The sequence below is a fragment of the Marmota monax genome, unplaced genomic scaffold (assembly GCF_021218885.2).
Source record: "Marmota monax isolate L192 unplaced genomic scaffold, Marmota_monax_Labrador192_F-V1.1 WCK01_AAM20220418_F8-fsc00480, whole genome shotgun sequence".
Classification (NCBI taxonomy): domain Eukaryota; kingdom Metazoa; phylum Chordata; class Mammalia; order Rodentia; family Sciuridae; genus Marmota; species Marmota monax.
In genome coordinates, this window is record NW_026692418.1 from 237887 (window position 1) to 260411 (window position 22525).

At 49.3% G+C, this 22525-nt stretch overlaps 1 protein-coding gene across 2 annotated transcripts in view; it reads right to left on the reverse strand.

The window, feature by feature from the left end:
• Positions 1–2321: 2321 nt before the first annotated feature.
• Rhbdl3 (rhomboid like 3) overlaps positions 2322–22525 on the reverse strand; it is a 49890-nt gene continuing 29686 nt past the window's right edge. For both annotated transcript variants that reach the window (XM_046442936.2, XM_046442935.2), the window contains 3 exons: positions 17312–17412; positions 8910–8970; positions 2322–6241 (listed from right to left, as the gene is read on the reverse strand). In XM_046442936.2, coding sequence (XP_046298892.1) covers positions 5970–6241; positions 8910–8970; positions 17312–17412 — 434 coding nt within the window. In that variant the 3' untranslated portion in view covers positions 2322–5969. The remainder of the gene's footprint in view (positions 6242–8909; positions 8971–17311; positions 17413–22525) is intronic.

Below are 22525 nucleotides of genomic sequence, written 5' to 3' on the forward strand. Positions count from 1 at the left end.
TATTTTTAGTTGTAGTTGGGACACGATACCTTTATTTATTTTTATACATTGCCGAGGATCGAACCCAGGGTCTTGAATGTGCTAGGCGAGAGTTCTACCGCCTAGCCACAATCGCAGCCCTCACTCTTACTATTAACTGTGACAATGCCTGTCCTTTACCAGAGGATCACTTATAGCAGATGCTAGGCAAGACTGCAGACTTCTCAGAAATGAGATTCAGTCTCTGGGACCAAGTTGTCCTAACCATGTGCCTTCTCATGGCTTCAATGCATTCTTCTACTTGGTGGTCTCAGAGGGCAGCTGCTTTCTCTAACTGGTGAAGTTCCTAACTGCCTCAGAGACTTTGAATCATGTGGACAGATTGCTGAGGTGGCATAAATGCCAAGATTCTGGAAATCAGGGTTATCGGAGAGCAGTAATGGATCGACAGCTGTGGGGTTTCTTGCGAGCTACTTCTGGGAGGGCTAACAAAGTGGAGGGCCTATTGAGTGAACTCCAAGCAAATGATCCAAGGTTCCTTATTGCTACTGAATGGCCATGGCCCTAATGCAATGAGGTTTGCCCTTTAAATAAATACCCTGACACGTCTACATGGTTAGTGTCTTTAAAGTCCCATAAAATATCTGAGGGCTGAGAGCATGGAACCAGACATCTTGGGTTACCTTCCCCTTGTGTACAACCACGGGGATGTTTTTATCCTCTTCACATAAAGTGGCTGTGATCTACTCCAGTGGCTAGCTCGTAGTAGGTGTTCAGTAAAATTGTTTTTGTTTTCTTCCTTTCAGTTCTGGGAATTGAACCCAGGGGCACTCAAACACTGAGTTACATCTCCCTTATTTTTTATTTTTGAGACAGGTTGCTTAGGGTCTTGCTAAGTTGCTGAGGCTGGCCTCAAATTTGCAGTCCTCCTGCTTCAGCCTCCCAAGCCACTGGAATTTCAGGCATGTGTCACCACACCTGGCAAAAATATTTTTTTATTGTTTTTATTTTTGTAGTGCTGGGGATTGAACCCTGGACTTTGCACATGCCAGGCAAGCATTTTACCACTGAGTCATATCTCTAGCACTGTTTTCATTTCTTAATTATCTCATTATTATTATACCTTGTTAAGTTATTGGAAAAGGGCTGGGGATGTGGCTCAGGCGGTGGCGCGCTTGCCTGGCATGCGTGCGGCCCGGGTTCCATCCTCAGCACCACATACAGACAAAGATGTGTGTCCGCCAAATACTAAAAAATAAATATTAAAAAAATTCTCTCTCTCTCTCTCCCTCTCTCTTTCTTTAAAAAAAAAAAAAAAAAGTTATTGGAAAAATGAGAATCTGATAGAAGGAAGGAACCAGAATAGTAAAAAGTGAAATGGAAGAAGGCCTAACCTCTTCAAGGAGCTTGCCTTGAAATGCCTCAAATACTGGAGCCTGGCATTGACCCAATGGAACACCTGTGCTCTGATAGGGTCTGATTTTCCTTCTAGGGAAGTCAGTTATCCACACTCCAGATAGAAGTGATTCCTTTGACTGTTAAGCCTGAACCACACTCTTTGTTCTGGGGTGGCTTCTGCAGCATTTAGAAATATTTTAAAATAATACACAGGAAACTGACCTGAAAGAATACTTGGGAGAGACAACCCTCTTGATGAATTTAACAGGACAGTTTAATCCTCAAACCAGAAGTTAACAGAATGACAACAGGACATACACTGGCCCCGATTTAGAGAAGTTAGTGGAAACTCCACTTTCTCAGGCCTCATCCACTCAAAGCCAGCTTGACAGTTTCTCTTCCTGACCTGACTCCACCCCTAACTGTCAAGCTCCTTCCCTTTCTGTCTGTGAACTCAGCTTACCCTCCTAACCCTGAGAACATCCCATTCCTCAAGGCTAGGATGCTGATGGCCCCAAGAAGGACCTGAAGACTAGTCTTCAAGATGAAGAAGGAATCCCGAGGACATTTCAAAGATTTCATGATGATGATTACAGTATGAATCTGTCCTAGGGATACATGAGTGGAAGGGAAGGCCGGGGGCACCCACCAGGACACTGGCTTAGAGGTTCCTGACCTGAAGCCAGGAGTGACTTTCCTCATCCACTGCCACCCACCTCAAAAATCATCCACAAAATCGTCTTTGTATATGCATTTGATGGGAAGAGCAATCAGGGCTTTCACCAACCACTGAAATGAGCTCAGCAATTCAGTAAAGTTGAAGAAAGAAACACTGGCACCAACCCCCCATGCTCCCTCCATGTTTATGAACTGCCAATCCCCCACCACTGTCCCTCACCGTCTCCCACCCACCCTGACCCAGGCCCAGACAAAAACAGGTTCCTGTACCAGCCCTCAGGACACATCCTGAATAACCAATGACTTAAAAAAAAAAAATCTTTAATGGAATCTGTGCTCAAATAATATGTTACAACAAAAATATACAGAATGTACACAATACAAAAATATTTAGAAACCAACATTGCAGTTTGGTTTTTTTTTTTTTTTTCCTCCCACTTACTCAAGTCCTGGGGCGGTGGGGGTGGGGGGCAGTTCACTGTTGGGCACTGTTTTTAAGGCAGAGGAGAATCGGCCAGTGCTTTGCGGCCAGCTTGGGAGCAACACCCATGATGCGGGAGAGGGATTCCCCGCATTGCATCTGCACTCTGGAGGAAAGTCCTGGTGTGGTGAGCAGTGGTTCCCCTAATGCTCTGGGCAATAATGGTTCTCATGGAAATTGAGAGTCCCATTAGCTGCCAAAAGAGCCTCATTAGGGAGTTTTTCCTAATTAAAAAAAACGAATGATGAATGGTGTCATTAAAGTGAAATCTCTCCTTTGAAGGCCTGTTTTCCCTTCCCCAGTTTGAGATTCCTCTCCAGTTTAAGGAGCCAGGCGCCTGTGGCCGCTGTCTGGGGATTCCCCAGCTCTCAATTTCTGTGCTCCAGGACAGACAGGCGGACCTACCTCCAGCAGCCTGAAGATGTACCCGTCATCTACTGCCCAGCGTCCTGGCTGGTAGCCATACAGGAGAGGAAGGTGGGACAAAGGGAAGAGGCCCGAGGCCAGTTGGGCAAGCGCTGCTGAGGGTTGGAGAGGGCACAGGAGCACGGCCCCTCCTGAGGAGAAGGCCAGAGCCCCAGAAATAAACCTGTCTGGATCTTGTGAAGTGACTCCACTGTCCCTGATCTGTGGCCCTGCTTGGGAGTGGTGGTTGGGAGAAGACGGTGGCAGGGAACAGCTGGTGCTGGTGGCCTGAGCTCTGGATGAGACTCCCTTCCAGAGCTCCAGGCCCTGAGGGTGGACTTAACAGGGTGAGAGGAGGGAGGGAGGAGACTGCCCTTTCCAGAAACAAGCTCTTAGCTGAAGCCCTGAAGGAGCTGGGAGCTTCTGAGGACTCACTAGAGTCTAGTTCCCTGCCTCTGAGCCACACCTGACAAGATGGAGCTCTGCTGGCTCCCCCCTCATCCCAGCAGCCCCAAGTGCCAGGACAGCAGGGCCCAGCTGCCTCTTCCCTCCAGAAAGGGACAGAAGCATTCAAGCTTAGCTGCTGCTGTAGCCCATGGACAGAGGCATGGGTCCTGGCCCCTCTTGATCCTTACTCAAGTCTTGGCCCAGGCTCCACAGCCTCGCACCCTCTCCTAAGCAGCAGACCCTTCCATCCACATCATCCCAGGGCAGCAAATGGCAGGCAGGACACAGAATAGATGTTCCAGGATGATGTGACTCAGCCCACGTGGCCTCAGGCTGACTGGCAGTCCTTGGCAGAATTGGCACTAGTGTGACCTTGAGGCCATACGTGGGGGACCAGGACAATGTAGTTAGTGCTGAGCAAAGATGGGGAAGGGCCTGGCATAGACTATGAGTGAGTGTGTCCTGGGGTAGAAAGACCTGCCCGTTTCCATACGGTCATTAGCTCAGGAAGCGACAGTGGCCAGGGACCCCCAGACACCTGCCTGGTTGACCCTGGACCTCACTGCACACAGGCTCTGATGGGCACAAGGCTGATGGAAGGCAGCCCCACACTCCTGCCCTTGACCCTGCAGCCCCTCTGCCTCCAGGCCTGGGGTTCTTTGTCCTTTCAGGAGAGTTAGACTTCCAAAAGCAGTATAAAGGGAAGGACAGATTTTGTGAAAGGTCACCCACCCAACACCCTTGGCTCAGGGCTGCAGTGGCTCCTCCAGCGCAGGCCTGAATGCTGCCCTCCCTTCCAGGAGGGGAGAGGCAGCTGGCTCCCTGCTGGGAGGCGGGGCTTCTGCTCTCACCTGTCCTGGCATCTGGGGCTGCCAGGTGGTGGGGGTGGGGTGAAGTCATTCCCCCAGCCTCATTGCCTATTTGTGAAGCAAGGGTGAGGGGTCTCCATAGTCCTCGGTTCCCCCCCAGCTCTCAGCAGCTGCACCCCCAGGCTGCTCTCGCCCTGGACACTCATCCAAGCCCCGAACAAGGCTCCTCTGGAGCGATGTTCCACCTAAACTAGAATGTCCTTCACTGCAGCCACCTGTCCCCCTATCTCAAATGGACACACAGCCTCAATAGTCCTGCCAGAGCCTTTCTTGCACCCCAAAAGATTCTCTTCTCAGGGAGACAGAACAAGACAGGACATTTTCGGATCGGAAAGCTATGCCAGAGGTAGAAAGGAGCAGAACTTGGATGCATTTCTTCTTAGCAATCCAAGGGCTGAGAGGGCCCAAGATCGCCCTAGAGCAGAGATAATTTTCCTGCAGGTCAATGATGCTCAGGGAATGTCTGGAAGGGACAGAAGATGGGAAACAAGGGAGGCAGGCTTTTCTAAAAACAAGGACACCCGGTAACCACACCACAGCACACCAGGGCTCCCTGTACCTCCTCTTAGACTCCCCACACACCCACCGCCTCACGTGACTTCCTCTCCAGGCTCCAGCTTGCCCCACATCATCTTTCCCTACACACACGGTCACTCACTCACACCTGGACACTGTCTCCATACCAAAAGGACAGGCACAAAATCGGGTCAGGGCAGTAGAAGGGAAAGAATAGACCCTAAAGTCAAGGCAGGTGCAGCTGCTGGGCGGCTGGTGTGTGAAGTCAGCATCCAGGATGAAAGGGAGGGAGAGGCTGAAAGTTGGTCCTGGGGCTTCCCCAGAAGGAACTTGGGCTGAGGTTTATTCCCCCCGCTTGGGGCTCTCTCACTATCCCCCAGGGCTAGAGTGGGATCTGGAGCTTACAGATCTCCCTGCCTTGTCCAGTATAGGCCCTAGAGGTCATGCCCCAGTAACCACTGGCTGGCCCAGGAGGGTACCCCCCCCCCCCAGTATCTCTCAGGTTAAAGCCAACACATCCACCACTGGGCCCTCTTTCCACCCCAGAACTCCAGACCTGGACTCCAGAGGGAACACTGTGCTGGGTGTGGTGGTGCACACCTGTAATCTCAGCAAACTGGGAGGCTGGGGCAGGAGGATTGTAAATCCAAGGCCAACCTCAACAACTTATGAGCAAGACCCTGCCTCAAAATAAAAAAATAAAAAGGGCTGGGGAAGTGGCTCAGTGGTAAAGTGCCCCTGGGTTCAATCCCCAGTACCAAAAAAAAAAAAAAAAAGTAAACAGAGGAAACACTACCTGGCCACAGAGACCTTCCGACCTTCCCTATGTCTCTCAGGGTCTCTCGGGGTGGAGGATGAGGGACCAAGCTTTTGCCCCTCCTGTGGCCAGGAAAGGACAGCACATGGAACCAGCCAGCCCACAGGGCAGCTTCTCACCCTACCCCAGGCCTTTACCCAGGCCTGATGTCACCAGAACAGGCTAGAAAAATGACAGCAGCCATATCCAACTCCTCCTCCAGTGCCTTTCAAAAAGAGGCCCCACCGTGTGCCCGTATCGAAACACAAACATCGCAGTACCAGCGGAGTCCTTGCCTTTCCTCTCTGGCTTCACTAAGCTGGTGATGAGAAAAAGATCCAGGTGCTCCCTCTGGATGCTGCTTCTCCCTCCCCTCCCCACCTCCTCCGTCCTCAGCCCCTTATGGGGGCGGTGGCAGCTTCAAGTCCAGCAGAGAATAGGCAAAGATGTTCCAGAAGACGGCGAACAGCACGAAGACGGTGTACATGGCCACAAAAATCCACCACAGCGACTGGTCCTGCAGCCTCTGCTCATAGTTCCTCAGAACTACCACGCCCAGGGTGATGCCCACGGCCACACCACCCAGGTGTGCCACGAAGCTCGGGTGAGGGCAGGGCGGGTAGGCCGACGGGTGGAAGCGGAGCCACACGGCCCGCCCGAACTCCAGACTCACTGCAGGAGGAGGAAGCACAGAGAAGTCACAGGAGGGCCCTGGGCGGGGGCTGCAGGGACAGAGGCCTCGCACCCCAGACCACCACCCTCTGATTAATGCATTTATGGCTGTGAGGCCGAGTACCATCTAGGGCACTGGGGACATGAGAATCAAGGAGACGGACAAAACCGTTCTCCCAGAGCTCATGGGGCCTGGTGATAAGCCAGCCAACAATTACACACGTAAGACAATTTCATTAAGAGATTCATCTATGGGGAAAAAATAGGTGACGTAAAGTCAATGCCGGGCATAAGGAGGGGACTCTTCAGGGAGTCTGGTAGGTCCTCCGGAGGCAATCTTTAATCTGTGATCTGAGTATTTAGAGGGGTCTTGCCCGAGGAGGGTGTTCCCGGGAGAGGGCAGGGGCTGACTGCAAGCCCAAAGGCCCTGGCAAAGCTGAGGTTGCACCAAGTCCTGGGGCCCGGATCCCAGTTTGTCCAACTGTAGGAAGTCTCAGCCTCGGTGCACCAGGCTGCACTGGTGGAGCCTGTTAGCAACTTCAATATGTGCCCAGCACATGCTGTGTTTTCATGCATTATCTCAAAACCCTCAGAAAACTCTCAGAACCACTGCTTTTGTGGTTAGGAGGAAGGGATGGAGAGGGACAAGGACAAAGAGGGAATGGAAGTAAGCGATCCTCACTCCACCCTCATCCCAGAGAATTTCTGGACTTTCTCCCTAAGACAATTCTAAGATACCACCATCTGCTCTCCGATCCTTCCTTCTTTTGTGAATTTTTTAGGTGGGCCAAATAGGGATGTCTTGAAGGGACAAGTATGAGGCAACCTCATTTCCCAACACCAAAGGAGCACAGAGAGCTCACTTTCCCACTTAACAGGTGAGGAAACCAAGGCAAACCTACAGACCGAAAGAAAGCCCTTTGAGGGGAAGGCTTGCAGTTGTTCCATTACCATTTAGTTAACCAGTGGGCCTCTCTACCCTAACCATTTTGGAGTGCCAGAACTGCCAGGGACCTGCATTCCCCTGAGGACTGCCCCACCTTCTGCACTGGCCCTGCAACTCCCAAGGTGGCCAATAGGTGGTGGAAAAAGAGCAGCTGGGGACTGAGGCTCAGCTCCCCCCACTCCACCCAGCCCCCAGGGAAGCCTTTCTGCCTCTGCTGAGCAGGTCCTGGGTTCAATACAGGAGCATTAAAACCAATGGTTCCCAACTCCAAAACAGCATTTTAGTTTTTATGACGCTTCTCCTTCCTTCTTTGAAAGCAAGTGAAGGGCAGAGTCTGGACAGACACAGCGGCAGAGTTCACCCATGCTCCCACCCCTGGTCCCCTGCTCAGAGTCAAGGGTTTTAAGGCTGAAAAGTTCTCTCTGGGATTAGAAATCCTCTAGTCTCATCCAGGAAACAGATCCAGAGGGCCCCTCTGTGGGTCAGGGACAGACGTGATTTCCTGAGAGCCATGGGGCCAGAGGCAAGGAATGTGGACATACATTAGAGGGGAGCCCTCACAGGCCTGGCCCTGCAGCAGGGAGCTGCCCCAGGCTGAGAAAGCCAGGCGCTCACCACTCAGCTTGGCTAAAGCATGGGCATTCGAAACGGCACAGGTTGGCTCTGAATTCTGGATTATCACCTCTTTGCTGGGCAACCCTGAGCCAGAAGCTTAACTCTCTGAGCTTTAAGTTCCTACTTCTGACTTGACTTAATGATAGGCTCTCTGAGGGCATCTTCTGAGGATGAAAGGAGAGAGCGTGTGTCTCCCTTCTCTCTTCCCGGACCTCCATTGCTTCTGTTCAGGCTCAGGACAAGCTCCTTACCTCTGGTCTCATCCCTCTCACACTACCCACCCTCCACATGGCATCCTGACTGGTTTTCTCAACCTCAAATCTATTTCTCCCTCTTATGGAGTCCTCCAGTGACCTCCCAGTACACTGGGGAGGAAGCCCATTTTTTTTTTTCCTCTTGCCTTTAAAAACATTCCAATCTGACTTCCAGGATCTCACTAGCTTTATCTCCGGTCACAGCCACACACAGTCCCATGCCTCCTTAGTGAGTTTTGACAGTCAGTGTGCCAGCCAATGACCTTCACACCCACCTGTGCTTCAGTTCACAGTGCACCTTTGCCCAACATGCCTCTGGCACCTCATCTCCCTGCTATATACCTGCTTGCCTTTAACACTCACAAGACCTCTGTAGGTAGAACTGACCTCTCCTGACTATAGCCTCCAGCACATCCTGCTCATAGGGGCTCACAGAGTAGTTAATAGCTTGTGAAACTGATAAAAATGCAAGTTTTAATGTGCATGTGTGTGTATGCACATATATGCACATGTATTCTGGGGAAGGGGTCTCTGACTTCCAATGGTGGATCTCAAACAACTCCATGATGCAAAAGGTCAAGAAGCTATTTCTCTTGATCTGGGTTCTGGTCACTGAGAACTTTTCTGTTTGCATATTTTATGTCCATAAAAAAGATGAGAAAAGGTGACGAAGCAGTGCAGAGGGACAGACCACCTCACTCCCCGCCCCCCACCTTGTTGGTCAGTACTAATGTGTCTCACTTTTTTTTCTTGATCACAAGCCTTTGCCCCTGAAAGGCAAGGACTGTGACATCTCTATCCCTAGGACCCAATGCCTGGTGTTCTCCCCAGCCCGCCCCCCATCAGTACTTACTACAGACCAAGGCCACAGCCATACGCAGCAGCTTGAACTGGCACTTCATGCCTGACCAGTTCTAGAGAAAAAGGAGAGAGATTTATTACTTGAAGATCAGGCTGCTCCTCTGCAGGTAGGGATGAAAAGCGGACATTTAAAGAAATCACCTCCATGAACTCCTGAGAGAGCTGGGCCTTCGTAGCAGAATACACCAGCAGGACTTTTGAGATTTTAGACGAAGGTAAGTTTATCCCTGTCATAAAAACTCTTTTTTTGGGGCTGGGGATGTGGCTCAAGCGGTAGCACACTCGCCTGGCATACGTGCGGCCCGGGTTCGATCCTCAGCACCACATACAAACAAAGATGTTGTGTCCGCCGAGAACTAAAAAATAAATATTAAAAAAATTCTCTCTCTCTCTCTCTTTAAAAAAAAAAAAAAAGGGGCTGGGGATGTGGCTCAAGCGGTAGCGCGCTCGCCTGGCATGCGTGCGGCCGGGGTTCGATCCTCAGCACCACAGACAAACAAAGATGTTGTGTCCGCCAAAAACTAAAAAAAAAAAGAAATAAATAAAAATTCTCTCTCTCTAAAAAAAAAAAAGAAAATTAAAAAAAAAAACTCTTTTTTTAAAAAACACCTTTTTTTAGTTGTTGATAGATCTTTTATTTTTTTATATGCGGTGCTGAGAATCAAACCGAGTGCCTCACACATGCCAGGCAAGTGCACTACTGCTGAGCCCCAGCCCCTGTCATAAAAACTCTTGAGGTCCACTAACAGAAGTAGAGAATCTACATCTCAGGAGACCAGAGCCCGTGTCCTCCTCCTCAGACATCACTGTGAAATAGCACCTGAGATAGCACTGTGTCTGCAGCTGACAAGGGATATGATGGAACATGACGTGGAATAGCACATCAAGCAAATCAAAGCAGAACCATCATCATCAAGATGATAAAAGAACTCAAAATCCTGCCTGTGAAGAACAAATGAGAAAACCAGGATCTTTCAGCTCAAAGACTCAGGGGTCAAGTTCACTGTTTTCAAGCATCAAGTGAGTCAACATGAGGAAAGGATGTATCCAGCACAAACTGCAAATAGGAGACTCCATAGATAAAAACTTCCCAGAGGCCAGGGTGGCACCCTTAATCCCAGCAGCTTGGGAGGCTGAGGCAGCAGGATCATGAGTTCAAAGTCAGCCTCAGCAATTCAGTGAGGCCCTAAGCAATTCAGCAAGATCCTGTAAAATATTTTTAAAAAGGGCTGGGGATGTGGCTCAGTGGTTAAGCACCCTGCGTTCAATCCTCAGTACCAAAAAAAACCCCAAACCAAAACAAACCAAACCAAAAAACCAACTTCCCAGAGATGCATCTTCTAGTGTAAGGTCAGTTTCACATCTGATAAGCAGAACTGTCCAAAGATGGAATGATCCAGCGCGGGGTGGGGGTAGTGAGTTTCCCATCACTGAAGGTTCCAAACAGGGACTTCATCACTCAGACAGAGCTGCTCCAGAGGAGAATCAGGCGTTGAGAAGGGGGCGGGCCAGATGGCCTCCAAACAAGTCTCTCTTTCCCCTGAGAATCTCAGAAAACTCTGAACCACCAAGGCAGATCAACAGTACAATTATTCACCTTACAAAAGGATTTTTCACTTTACAAAAGACTTCACCACGGGGTTCCTTTAAGGGGCACTCCTGCAGCGCAAAGCCTTATTCCATTTCTACAGATGTGAGCACACAGCCCAGAACCAGCCTGCGAGCTTCCTGGAACACAGCGGCCCAGGGAAGGAGGCAACTGGGCACGGCCAGGGGGACTTCTGTTCTCCCCCACCCACCCCATCTGCCCTGGCTGGCTGCCCCAGGGTCCCCTCCAGGGCACATCTCACACTCCTTGGAGGTTACAAGAACATCCCTTAGTTCAAATTCACGGAGACCCTGAACCCTGGCATGAACAATGCCGTCTATGACAGCGCCAGCAGAGCCAGCAGGACGTGGGGGAAGCTGCCAAGAACGGGGAGAAATCCTTGTCCCCTCCTCCCTGTTCCTCATTGTTCTTCACTGACCCACAAGCCCTGCCTTCACAAAAGATGGGCTGGGCCACATGTGGCCCCTCTTTAGGTGGAAAGTCTCAATTTGCTTGCAGACACGTTCTATGCTAAGAAGCAGATGGCAGGATAACACTGTCCCCTGCTGGTCTCTGCCCACAGAGGGACCTTGCCAAGAGACGGAACAAAATAGGAGTCGGGTGCCCCTGCTGCAGGGAGCAGCAAGCTGGGCCAGCTCAACTGGCTGGAGGTGGGGGGCCACCAGCTCCCCTCCAGGCCGAAGCCTTCAGAGGGAAGGAACTCGGCATCACGAGCCAGCCAGCCTTCTCTTCCCAAAGGGGACACCTGCGGTCAAGTAGCCAACAAGAAGGCTCTCAGCCCTGTGAAGGGAAGCTGGCTACTTCCTGAGGCAACCCTGGAAAGGGCTCTTATCACTGAAAAGTTCCTCCTCCTGTTGTTCTCTAGGCTCTGCCTCCCTGCTAGGCCACCTATGCATCTGTTTTGTTTTTTTTTTTGTTGTTGTTGTTGTTTTGTTTTTTAGAAAGGGCCTTACTCTGTTGCTTGGGCTGGCCTCAAGTGATTCACCTGCCTTTGACTCTTTTGTAGCTGGAACTACAGGATGTGCACCACTGTGCCCAGTTATCCATGGGTTTTTATTCTTCATTAAAAGTGAGACCCAGCCAGGCGCAGTGGTGCACACCTGTAATCCCAGCAGCTCGGGAGGCTGAGGTAGGAGGATCATGAATTCAATGCCAGCCTCAATAACTTAGTGAGGCCCTAAGCAACTTAGGAAGACCCTGTCTCAAGATACAAAATAAAAAGGGCTGGGGATGTGGCTTAGTGGTTAAGTGGCCCTGGGTTCAATCTCTGGTACCAAAAAAAAAAAAAAAAAATCAATAAGACCCATGTTCATAGCAGCAGTATTCACAACAGCCAAAAGGTGGAAGCCACCCAAGTGTCTAGAGATGGGTGATTGGATAAACAAAATATGTAGACACACATACAAACGTGGCATATTACTCAATCGTAAAAAAGGAATTCTGACACATGCTACAATGTGGATGGACCCTGATGCTATGATGAGTGAAATAAGCCAGTCACAAAAAACAACAACAACAACAAAAACACTGAACACTGCAGTGATTTCACTTGTGTGAAGTGCCTAGAGTGGTCAAATTCGTGGAGACAGGATGTAGAATGGTGGTTGTCGTGGGCTGGAGGAAGAGGATATGAGGAGGGAAGTGTCTAATGGGTACAGAGTTTCAGCTTGGGAAGATGAGGAAGCCCTGGAGACAGGATGGTGGCGGCGGCTGCATGACAATGTGAATGTCTTCGATGCCAGTGAGCAACATTCTGAAGTGTGGAGCTGGTAATAGGTGTATTCGCCACAGTACAAACAGAAGCCATACGGAACACTTCTGAGGTCCCTGTTCCTCATCAAAGTCTCTGAGTATCTTCTCTGAACACAGTGTGGCCTCTCTGGGCCCGATGTCGGATTAGTCTTAAAAAAACCATCCAAAACCCAGCCTCAGCAACAGCGAGGCACTAAGCAACTCAGGGAGACCCTGTCTCTACATAAAATACGAAATAGGGCTGGAAAAGCGGCTCAGTGGTTGAGTGCCCCTGAGTTCAATCTCTCATATGAAAAAAAAAAAAAAGCACCATCCATATTCCTAGTCTTGTATAGTCACTGGTGGGGTTGCTCAGAATTTCTTATTCTCTAGTGCCCTCATTTGTGAATTTCAGATAACAACAGCGCTCATGTCAATTACCTAGCTCATCAGGTGATTATAAGGATGAAATAAATGAATATGTGCAAAGCACTAATATCTGGCCATATAGTGGGTGTCCTATAAATGTCTGATATTAGTATTTAGATCTGGTGCAAAGACAATGAGTTTTCCTGTAGAGTGACAGTAAAGATTCACAATCCAAATGACCTTGGACACAGGGAGGGTGGAGGCTCCTGTTTGACCAGAGCATTCCCAAGCTAGCTTCCTGAGTTGACTATACCTGCCTGGCCCCCAGCCAGAGGTACTGGAGTCTGCCAAGCTGATTCAGTCCAACCCTCCGCCCAGCACTTTAGAGAAGAAGAACCTGAGGACCCAGGAGGGCTAGTTCAAGGTCATACTGAGTTTGCGGTGAGCTGCTAGGGTTCTGGGTGCAGGACTGCATCCACCACATGTCAGAGACAGGGTCACAGTCCATCTGCCTGTTCTGTCTGAGCCAGCTGCCCCCAGAGCTGAGTGAATGACAGTAAATGACCCGTCTCCTAGCAGCTGAGGGGTTAAATTAGAAAGTCAACCCTTCCCACCGGCTGCCTTATTTTCCCAACCCATTATTCCCTCCAATAAAACGAGTGCAGTGAAACACCAGGAGAGAAGAAAAAAATCTCTCCCACAGCCTGCACTGCTGCTGCTATAAATGTGGAAAAGCCCGTGGCCCCTGGGGAACACAAACCCTTTGCAGGCCCTTTAATTTCTTTCTTCCCCGAGCCTCACAGGGTGAGATAGGAACTCAGCCACAGCAAACAAGTCAGTAAACCAGTTGCTTTGACATCCCACTCAGCCAGCCAGTTGACAGCTCAGAGGCAGGGGCTGCCTGAGCAGCTCTGGGGTCCAGCCTTGCCAACGGGTATGAGGCCCTGGGTTCCATCCCCAGCACCACAAATTAAAAAACAAACAAACAAACAAAAAATATATATATATATATATATATATATATTTTTTTTTTTTTAATTTAAGAGCACAGAAATGGAAATCCAGTCAGGGAGCTTCCATTTAAATCAGCTTTATGTATCCTTGGTAGAAAGTTTCTTATCAAATGACTTAAAGAAATCCCCTGGGGCTGGGGTTGTGGCTCAGAGGTAAGGCCTTGTTGACCTAGCAGGTGTGAGGCACTGAGTTGGGTTCTCAGCACTGTATAAAAATAAATAAAATAAAGGGTTAGGGTTGTGATCATCTACAACTAAAAAAAAGAAGAAGAAATTCCAACACAGGAAACATATAAACATGTTACAGATAAAACTGGGAGTGATCATCAGCTCTACAAAAGGGTTTTTACTTTTAAACATAAACCTTAGAGCCAAAATCTTCTGTGTCTTCCAGATAAATATTTTTCCTTGTGCTTCCACCACATGGAACAATGTGCATAAATCCAGATCTCAACTGTGTTAGGAAAGCATCTAACATATAGAGCAAAGGGCAAGTAAATATCTTGTATATTTAAAAATGTATCTCTGGCCTATGGGCCACAGCAGGAGGCAATTAATAAATTATTCAGTTAGGCAGATCTTTATATTTCTAATGTTTAGCAGTCTTAATAGCGGGTGATTTTGCAACCCAGATCTTTTGTTGAAATATTTTCTGAATTTAATTATTTGATGTAAACTGCAAGGTTTTTGAAACTCAATGTGTTTTTAGGAAAAATAAAATGTAATTTCATTTAAGGCAGATTCTCTTATTTAAATGGTCCTGAGAACAGAAGTGCCAGACACTTTTCTAAGATGTATCTGAAGCCAAAAGAATAATTTTCTGATTGTTCTTTATATAAATAGCTGGCAGAATTAATAGAGAAATCACACACACACACACACACACACACACAGGATCTCATAGCCGCTGGGGATCTAGGGATTGAACCCAAGACTTTGTACTTGCTAGACAAGTGCTCTACCATTGAGCTTCATCCCCAGTCCTTTTTAATTTTAAGACAGAGTCTCTCTAAATTGCTGAGGCTAGCCTCAAACTTGTGATCCTTCTCCCTCAGCCTTCCGAGTAGATGGGATTACAGGTGGGTGGCACTGTACCCAGCTCTTTTCTTTCTTTTCTTTTTTTTTTTTTTTTTTGTAGCATTAGGAATCAAACCCAGGGCCTTGCACATGTTAGGCAAGCACTCTATCACGGAGCTACATGTCCAGCCCCTAAACCAGATTTTCTGTCAAATCCATATCTTTTTGTCTTCTGTTGTGATGAGGGACTTTATTGTGCACAGGCACAGATATTCCAAATTTTCATTTCAGAATTAAAAGCAAGAGTATATTTATTAAGTTGAACCATATGAAATTGCCAATGTTCAAAAGCTCCGGGGCCACAGAAATGGCAATTTCAAATGGGTTGACCCAATGCACCTCTGAACTGCTCAGTACTGAGCTAATTTGGGCAAAGAATGTCCCTTGACCAAGGGGAAAGTGACCTTTCTAGTGAGTAAATTAGTTTTTTCACCATGGACAAGCATCACATGACTTTCTAGAGAAGGCTCCCCACATGCCAGACTCAAGGGCCTACAAAGCTCCCAGGTGGCTGGGAAAGCTGCTTCCTTCTGGGAAGACACTGGGTTCTCAGATGGGACTGCTCATCTCCACAGCCACCAGCCTTGGGCTACTTGCCAGAAAGAAGCATAAACTGGAACAAAACTACTTTCACACCTCCCTGGACCCCTCGGCCTTGTCCTGTGGTCCAGGGGTGGGCAGTGCTCACCATGGGAACTGCTGAGGCACCAGGGCTGTTTCCCATGAGGCTTTCCAACTCCTCTTTGCTCCTTCTTTCCCATGTTCTCCAGTCCTGCCTGTTCAGCCCCCATGCGCAGCTATAGCCACATCTTGGGGGGAGTGGGAGGGAGGAGGTCAGTCCTCCCCCACGGAGAGGAATTGGGGCAGGGGGCGGGGGAGTGGAGGAGGCCGAATTCAGAGGAAGAGCTGTGTCTGGGGAAAGATGTGGCACTGATACAGAATGACCCATTTAAAAGGGCCATGTGAGGCAGCCCTGTGCTCTGGGGCTTTCTGCAGACTGAGCTGTGTGTGAACACACGTGCACCAACACACACTCTCCAGGCTCTCCCATTCACGCATGCTTCCCACACCCAGGGCCTCTCTCTGAGCACTCAGAGCACTCACAGGAAGTGGAAGTTGCCAGAATCCAGGCCAAGAGCAAGAGCAGTCCGGCTCCCTCCCTCTCCCTCTGCCTCCCCCCACCCTCTCCACTTACAAAGGAGACAGTGGTGGGAAAAGAAGGGGTGGTGTTGCAAGTAGGGAAGGTAAGAACAGGACAAATCAAGAAGAAAATGTGAATTTAAGAATGTCCCAAACTGCTATAACTGAGCAGTCACAGGATTGTCATACGGGGAGATGGTGATGAAGGACGAGGGGGGTGCCTGAGGGCCCCAGAGGGAGGCTAAGCCTTTTGGGGAGATGGTGATGAAGGACGAGGGGGGTGCCTGAGGGCCCCAGAGGGAGGCTAAGCCTTTTCTGGATACTATTCCTTCCTTCACCAAAAATTTAGCAGGTGCCGTCTAAAGCATGAGCCCAGCCCTGGGCCAGGTACAGGGGGTGGGAATAGATGTATAAGGCCTGCAGGTGTTGGGGCAGCAGGGCGTGGGGCAGGGCAGCCAAGCCCGGCCAGGGAGTCTCCCTTCCACCTCCAAACTCAGATGTCCTCCACACAGGGGCTTGGACAACCTCTATCAGGCTCTTCCCAATTTCTTGCCCTGCAGGTTGAGTCTAGTCTGAACCTCTTCCAGGAGGAATAGAGAGATTAGGTTAACATTTATTTTCAGTGATTATTCTTTTTTTTGTGTGTGTTTGTGTGTGTGTGGTGCTGGGGATTGAACCCAGGGTCTTGTGCACGCAAGGCAAGCACTCTACCCAACTGAGCTGTATCCCCAGCCTGATTATTCTTACTTTACCTCATTTATTATGTATCATTTCATTCCATGGACATAGAAATCAAGGCCCAAAGAGATTAAATAAGTTGCCCAAGGTCACCCTCTAGGAAGTGGGTCGCTGGGAGTCAGATCCAGGCTGTCTGACTCCAGAGCCCCTCCTCTTACCCATCACACGGCACTGCCCTTCAGGAAGAGGCAGAAGAGAGTGGGAACCGGAAGGGTGCTCCACCACATAAAGGGCTGGCACAGGGGAGCAACACTTGATTGGCTGTCAGGAGATGTGGCTTCAAGTCTTGGTTTTTGCAACCAATTTGGTTATGACTTTGGACAAATCACTTAACCTCTCAGAACCTCTTTTCCTATTTGATACTTTCGGAGAAATAATCTCTAAGGCCCTTTGACTTTTTAACGAACTTTTGACAAACAAGGCATTCCAAAGATCGTACACAGTAGTGGCCAAATTTTAACACTTTTTCTAAGTCACTGAATGGGAAAGAGTTGGGTACATTCATAGGCCAAGGCAAAGCTATGGAAAAAATATAAATGGGTATGGGAGGGACTCCACTGAGATGGGCCTTTGGAGGGGGAAGGGTGTTTGTGAACCCTGCTCCCATCCAGCTGGCACTTGACAGGTCTGGGCTGGGCCAGCTCCAGTGGATTAATGGCCAGGTCCAGTGGCAGCAGAGGAGAGGAAGGGAGACATGTGGGAACAGAAGGGTCTCACCATGACGATGTTTGCCAGATGGGCAGAGATGAGGGCATACACCCCTCCGGAAGAGCCCACTACCGGTGCGGTCATGTCAGCCACAGACACAGCCAAGGACCCTGGTTCAGAAAAAGAGAAGGAGTTCGTAAGAATGCTGGACTCGGTTGCCCACCCCAGCCCTGGCCCTCCGAGTCGGCTGCCTGGGCAGGAAGACCCTATAGCAAGAGGCTCCATGTCCTCTTCCTGATACTAGGTTGCCTTGGAGCCTCCTATGGATTTCCCAGAGGATTGGTTTATGGCCGAAAAGACCACTTGGTTCAGCCTATTCATTTTACAGATAGAAAACCAAGACTCCAAGAAGGGAGGTGACCTGCCCAAGATGGAACTTGGGTTACAACCCGTATCACCTGCCTCTCATCCTAGCCTCTGCCTAACACTGAGGTGGCATTGGGGTTGGGAACAGCAGTGAAACCAATAACAGCAGTTATCATGGAAACAGCTGCCCTGCAGTGAACACTGGGTCAGACCCTGAAGACCACCCTTTGATGCAGGTGCTAATGGCCTCGCTTTAGAGATGAGGAAAGGCTCTGAGCCCAGAGACCCCTGGTGGGAAGTGCTGGACCCAGGATTTGAGCCAGGTCTGCCTGATACAAAACCCAAAACCCATATTCCTCTTTCTTTCTTTCTTTCCTTCTTTTTGCAGTGTTGGGGATCCAACCCAGGGCTTCATGTCTACTAATCAAGCACTCCACCATCGACCTACAGTCCTAGCCCCAAACCTGTGGTCTTGACCAAAGCCGGTGCTCTTGGCAGCCACCCTCCAACCTGGTACAAGAGGCTGTCCCTGCCTTCCCCATGGCTCCTTCTAATGAGCTGCATCTAGAAACCTGCAGAGCTTCACCACCCACCTCTCTCCAGCTGAGCTAAATCACAAAAGGCCAACAGAATCTCCCAAGTAGGGCTTCTCTGGAGGAAAAAATGTCCTTGAAAAGTCCCCCAGGAAGAAAAAGAGATGATGTCACACTCTCTGGGGGAAAGGGAGGTCTACAGTTCTCTTGGTTTAGGGGATGACAAACTTTTGTCCTGGAGGAGGGAAGCTGGGCAGAGAGGAGATGGGAAATTTATTGTTCTGGTCTCATTTAAGTGTGATCAATGCTTTGGCTTCCAGGGAAGGACACAAGAGACTAAAAATAACTAGGAGGTAGAGTCCACGGCATAGAGGATGAGCTGTGGCTGGCCTGGGTGAGTGTGCAGAAATCACCACTGGAAAATGCCCGCAGGCTCATGAGCCAATTAGCCACCGGAGAGAGGGGGGCACTGGCAGAAAGCGGAATTCTGCAGGCTCTATAGGGTGAAGGATCCCTCTGGAAGAAAACTGGGCCTAGCCCAGGAACAAGGGCACCCAACCATCTGGACCTGGACACAGAGAGCTAGCTGCCTGACCTTGACATGGTCAGGTCACCTGCCTCTGTCCAGCCCTCTCAAGTCTCCTGCATTCACTGAGATCCTTCAGGGAAGGAAGGAATCCCCACTACCAATTCCTTGGTCTCAAGGGAGATGTCATCACTGGGGGGGGGGGAGGGGGACCAAACTGTCCTGAACTGAGGACTCCCAAGTTCTTCTCCCCTCCCAGGGCAACTATAAATCTTTCTTCCTGCCTTTCATGCCTTCCCTCCGGCTTTAATTAGGTATTGATCTATTGTCAGATAACTTTCTTTTCTTTTTCTTCTTCCTTGTCTTCTTTTTTTAATGGCCTTACTATGGGGTCAGCCATATATAACAAGAAGGAAGAAAGAAAAATCCCGGGGTGGCAAACAAACAGGCAGCAGGATCTGCATGACAAAGGATTCCCACGCTCTCTTCTGGAGCACCGTCTGAGAAGGCTGCATTGCAGGGCTGCACAGGGCTGGCTGCCCAAGCCGCTCCTCATTAATTACCATTTGGACAGAGGAAGCCCCAGCCTCCCTGGGCTGGCTCCTTTCCTCCCGCAGGTCCTAGCAAACCTGCTCTCTCCTCCCGCCCAGCCTGATCTACCAGGGGCCCAGAGGCAGGAGTCAGGGCAACTCCAGGCATGGGAGGGCGCTTGCCAGGGTCAAGCCTGCACAACGCTGACCTTTCCCTCACCCAACCCATGGTTTAGAGTGCTGACCCCAGAGCCAGGGGTCAATTTGGGATGGTGGCAGGAATATGGGATAGTGGTGCAGCTGGCTAGCTGTATGACCCTGGATTCTCTGGGCTTTAGTTTTCACATTTGCAAAATGTGAGGTCTAAGGCTTTCCAAATTGTAAGCAGTAAAATCCCCTTTTCCAAAGAAACCTTTCCAGGGGTCCCCTAACATATGGAGGGAACTGCTTAGACTGAATGGGGTGGGGACTGGATAGAAAAGCTTGCCACCCACTGGAGGGTCCTGGAGCATTCCTTCCAGAGAGGAAATTCAATGATCCCAGGTCTGTCCCAAGATCCAGGACCAAGGCTGAGATCATGGTTCTGGAACCTTGAAGGTAACTACCTAGCCCCACCTGCCCAGACCTTCCTAAGGCTCCTACAGATCAGCCAGGGATAGAGAGACTGGCATCAAACACAAACACAGGGATGTGTGCATATAAATAAAGTAATAAAGGCTACCAGGGGCAGGACATGAGGGCCAAGCAGGGTTCCTTCATAAGCACTGTGAACCTCATGGATGACATGCTCATAAGGCCAGTACAAATTCCAAGGAGGTTGTGGGGACAGAGGACTGGGAAAGAACTGCAAACTAGAGTGACATCCATTCTCTACACCGCAGCAGATTAAGGGGCAGGTTTTACTCAGGGTTACGTGTTTTCCAAAAAAACATTCTGGGTCCATGGTGACCTCACCATAAGGCACAGGTGCAGTAATTTAGGCTGGAAAGTTTTAAGGCAGGTGTTCTCCAGCATCTCCCTTGGCCATTAAAACAATCCAAGCAACAACTGGCAGAACATCTACCTTTAAGCAATGTAACTTTTTTTTTTTTTAACATATTTTTTTAATTGCCAATGGAGCTTTATTTTGTTTATTTATATGTGGCACTAAGAATGGAACCCAGTGCCTCACACATGCTAGGCAAGCACTCTACCACTGAGCTACGACCCCAGCCCCTAAGCCATGTAACTGTATTCATGTATTCTTCATTTACTTTACAAATATTTATTGCCTAACAGGTGCCAGGCTCTGGGGATGCACATGTGGCTTAAAATCCATATAATCTATAATAAAAGGTTGGTGATGTATCGAAAGTACTGGTTTTCAAAGTACTTAGACTGTCAGCTCCATAATTCTTAGCCATAAACAAGTGACATATTCACGTCAGATGTTGGCTAGAAGCACAGGGCTCCACCCCAGCTCTACTACTCCTAAGCTTGGCAAATAGAATAAGCCATTTAACCTCACTGACCTGCCGGTAGCATAGGGGTGACAACACAGGACTGTTGTGAATACAGGTGATGGCATACATAAACAACAGTCTGTATCACATGGCTGGAGCACCATCTGTACACCCCAGAAGTCAGCCTCCATGTTACAAAACAAGAGGGCCTTGGGTTTGGAATGCTTTCATTCAGCAGGAATTAGAGACATTAGGGAGGAGGGCTAGATTCCTATTTAAGGCCTCTTTTGATTTCTTTTTTTTTTTTTTTTTGTATCTGGGATTGAACTCAGAGGCACTCAATTACTGAGCCCCATCCTCAGCCCTATTTTGTATTTTATTTAGAGGCAGGGTCTCACTGAGTTGCTTAGTGCCTCAGCTTCCTAAACTGCTGGAATTACAGGCCTGAGCTACCGTGCGGGCTTGCCCTTGATTTCTGATAATAAATTACCTGCACAAAGGACAAGGCCTACCTTCTAGTTCTCTTCATACTGTGGTAGTGTTTAAAGGGTGTAAGCCCAGCTCTACCATGTGCAGTCTGTGTCTTCTTGGGGGTCACTTATCTATGCTTCTTCTTCATTTTTTTTTTTCCGGTGTTGGGGATTGAATCAAGGACCTTCCACATATTATTTTAAAACATTCTTTTCCCCCTTTCTTTTTTGCAGTACTGGGGAATCAAACTCAGGGCCTTGTGCATGCTAGGCAAGTGTTCTACCACTGAGCTATATCCTCAGCCTCTAGGGACTGCCCACACATTAAACACTTTAACCACTGAGCTGCACCCCTAGGAGTCTAAACTGAGGTTTCTATATGCACCAGGTGGAGAGTCCTGGTACCTGCCCTGTGTGGGTGGGTTGTGAGGATTAATTATAGCCTCACATGGGAGGCACTGATAACTACCGGCTATCCAGTTGAAGTCCAGCTATCTGCAAAAAGGTTCCCTCTTAGAGGAGGGGAATGGAGGCGGAAGAGGGGGACCAGCCCAGGCAGATCAATCAACTCAATCCTGGAGATCAATGACAAGCTATACGTGGCGACCAGAAAGCCCTTTGGTCTGGATCAATGACTCCGACAGAACACGGCGTGCCCTTGGCTGGTAGCTACAGCCCCACACCCTCACATTTACTTGATGAGCCCTGTGCTTCAGTCTGTGTAGCTTCCCACTCTGCAGTGACATCACTGGGAAGTGATTTCCGCACTGTCTCCTACCGTGTGTCATCTGTTTTGGGTGAGGTCTGAGTCATTTTGAATCTTATTTCTGTTTTCCAGGTTATTGGCATTCCCATGTAATTGACTGAGAACTGCAAGTGTTACGAGTGTCTTCCCTGTTCCTCTCCATTTAACATCTGGGACTCTGGGTATGGAAAAAGTGGTTATAAATCCCCAGATGTCAGGATGGGGGTTGTGGGTGGCTGAACAAGTCTAGAACATAGAGGTACTCATCGGCTCTTTTTTTTGGGGGGAGGGGTACTGGGATTGCACCCAGAGACTCCCTACCACTGAGCCACATCCCCCAGCCCTTTCTATTTTATATTTTGAGACAGGGTCTTGCTAAGTTGCCAAGGCTGTCCTTGAATTGCACCATGGCCTTTGTGAGAGATTTGGTAGCTGCTGGATTCTGGGAAGGGCAGTAGGTGCTGTCCAAGGTCGAAGGTTCTGGCCACCCACAGGAGAGATGGAGATGGGAGAATCTCCTAGGACCAGCCCCATGTGTGGGGGTTAGGACCCTTCCCTCTTCAATTTCTAAGACCACATCAGTCACCACCAAGGGTCCCTGCCTGCCGGTGGTTTACAAGGCTGAAGCTGCCCTACTCTCCTGATGGCGACTTTAATGCCACTCAGAAAGG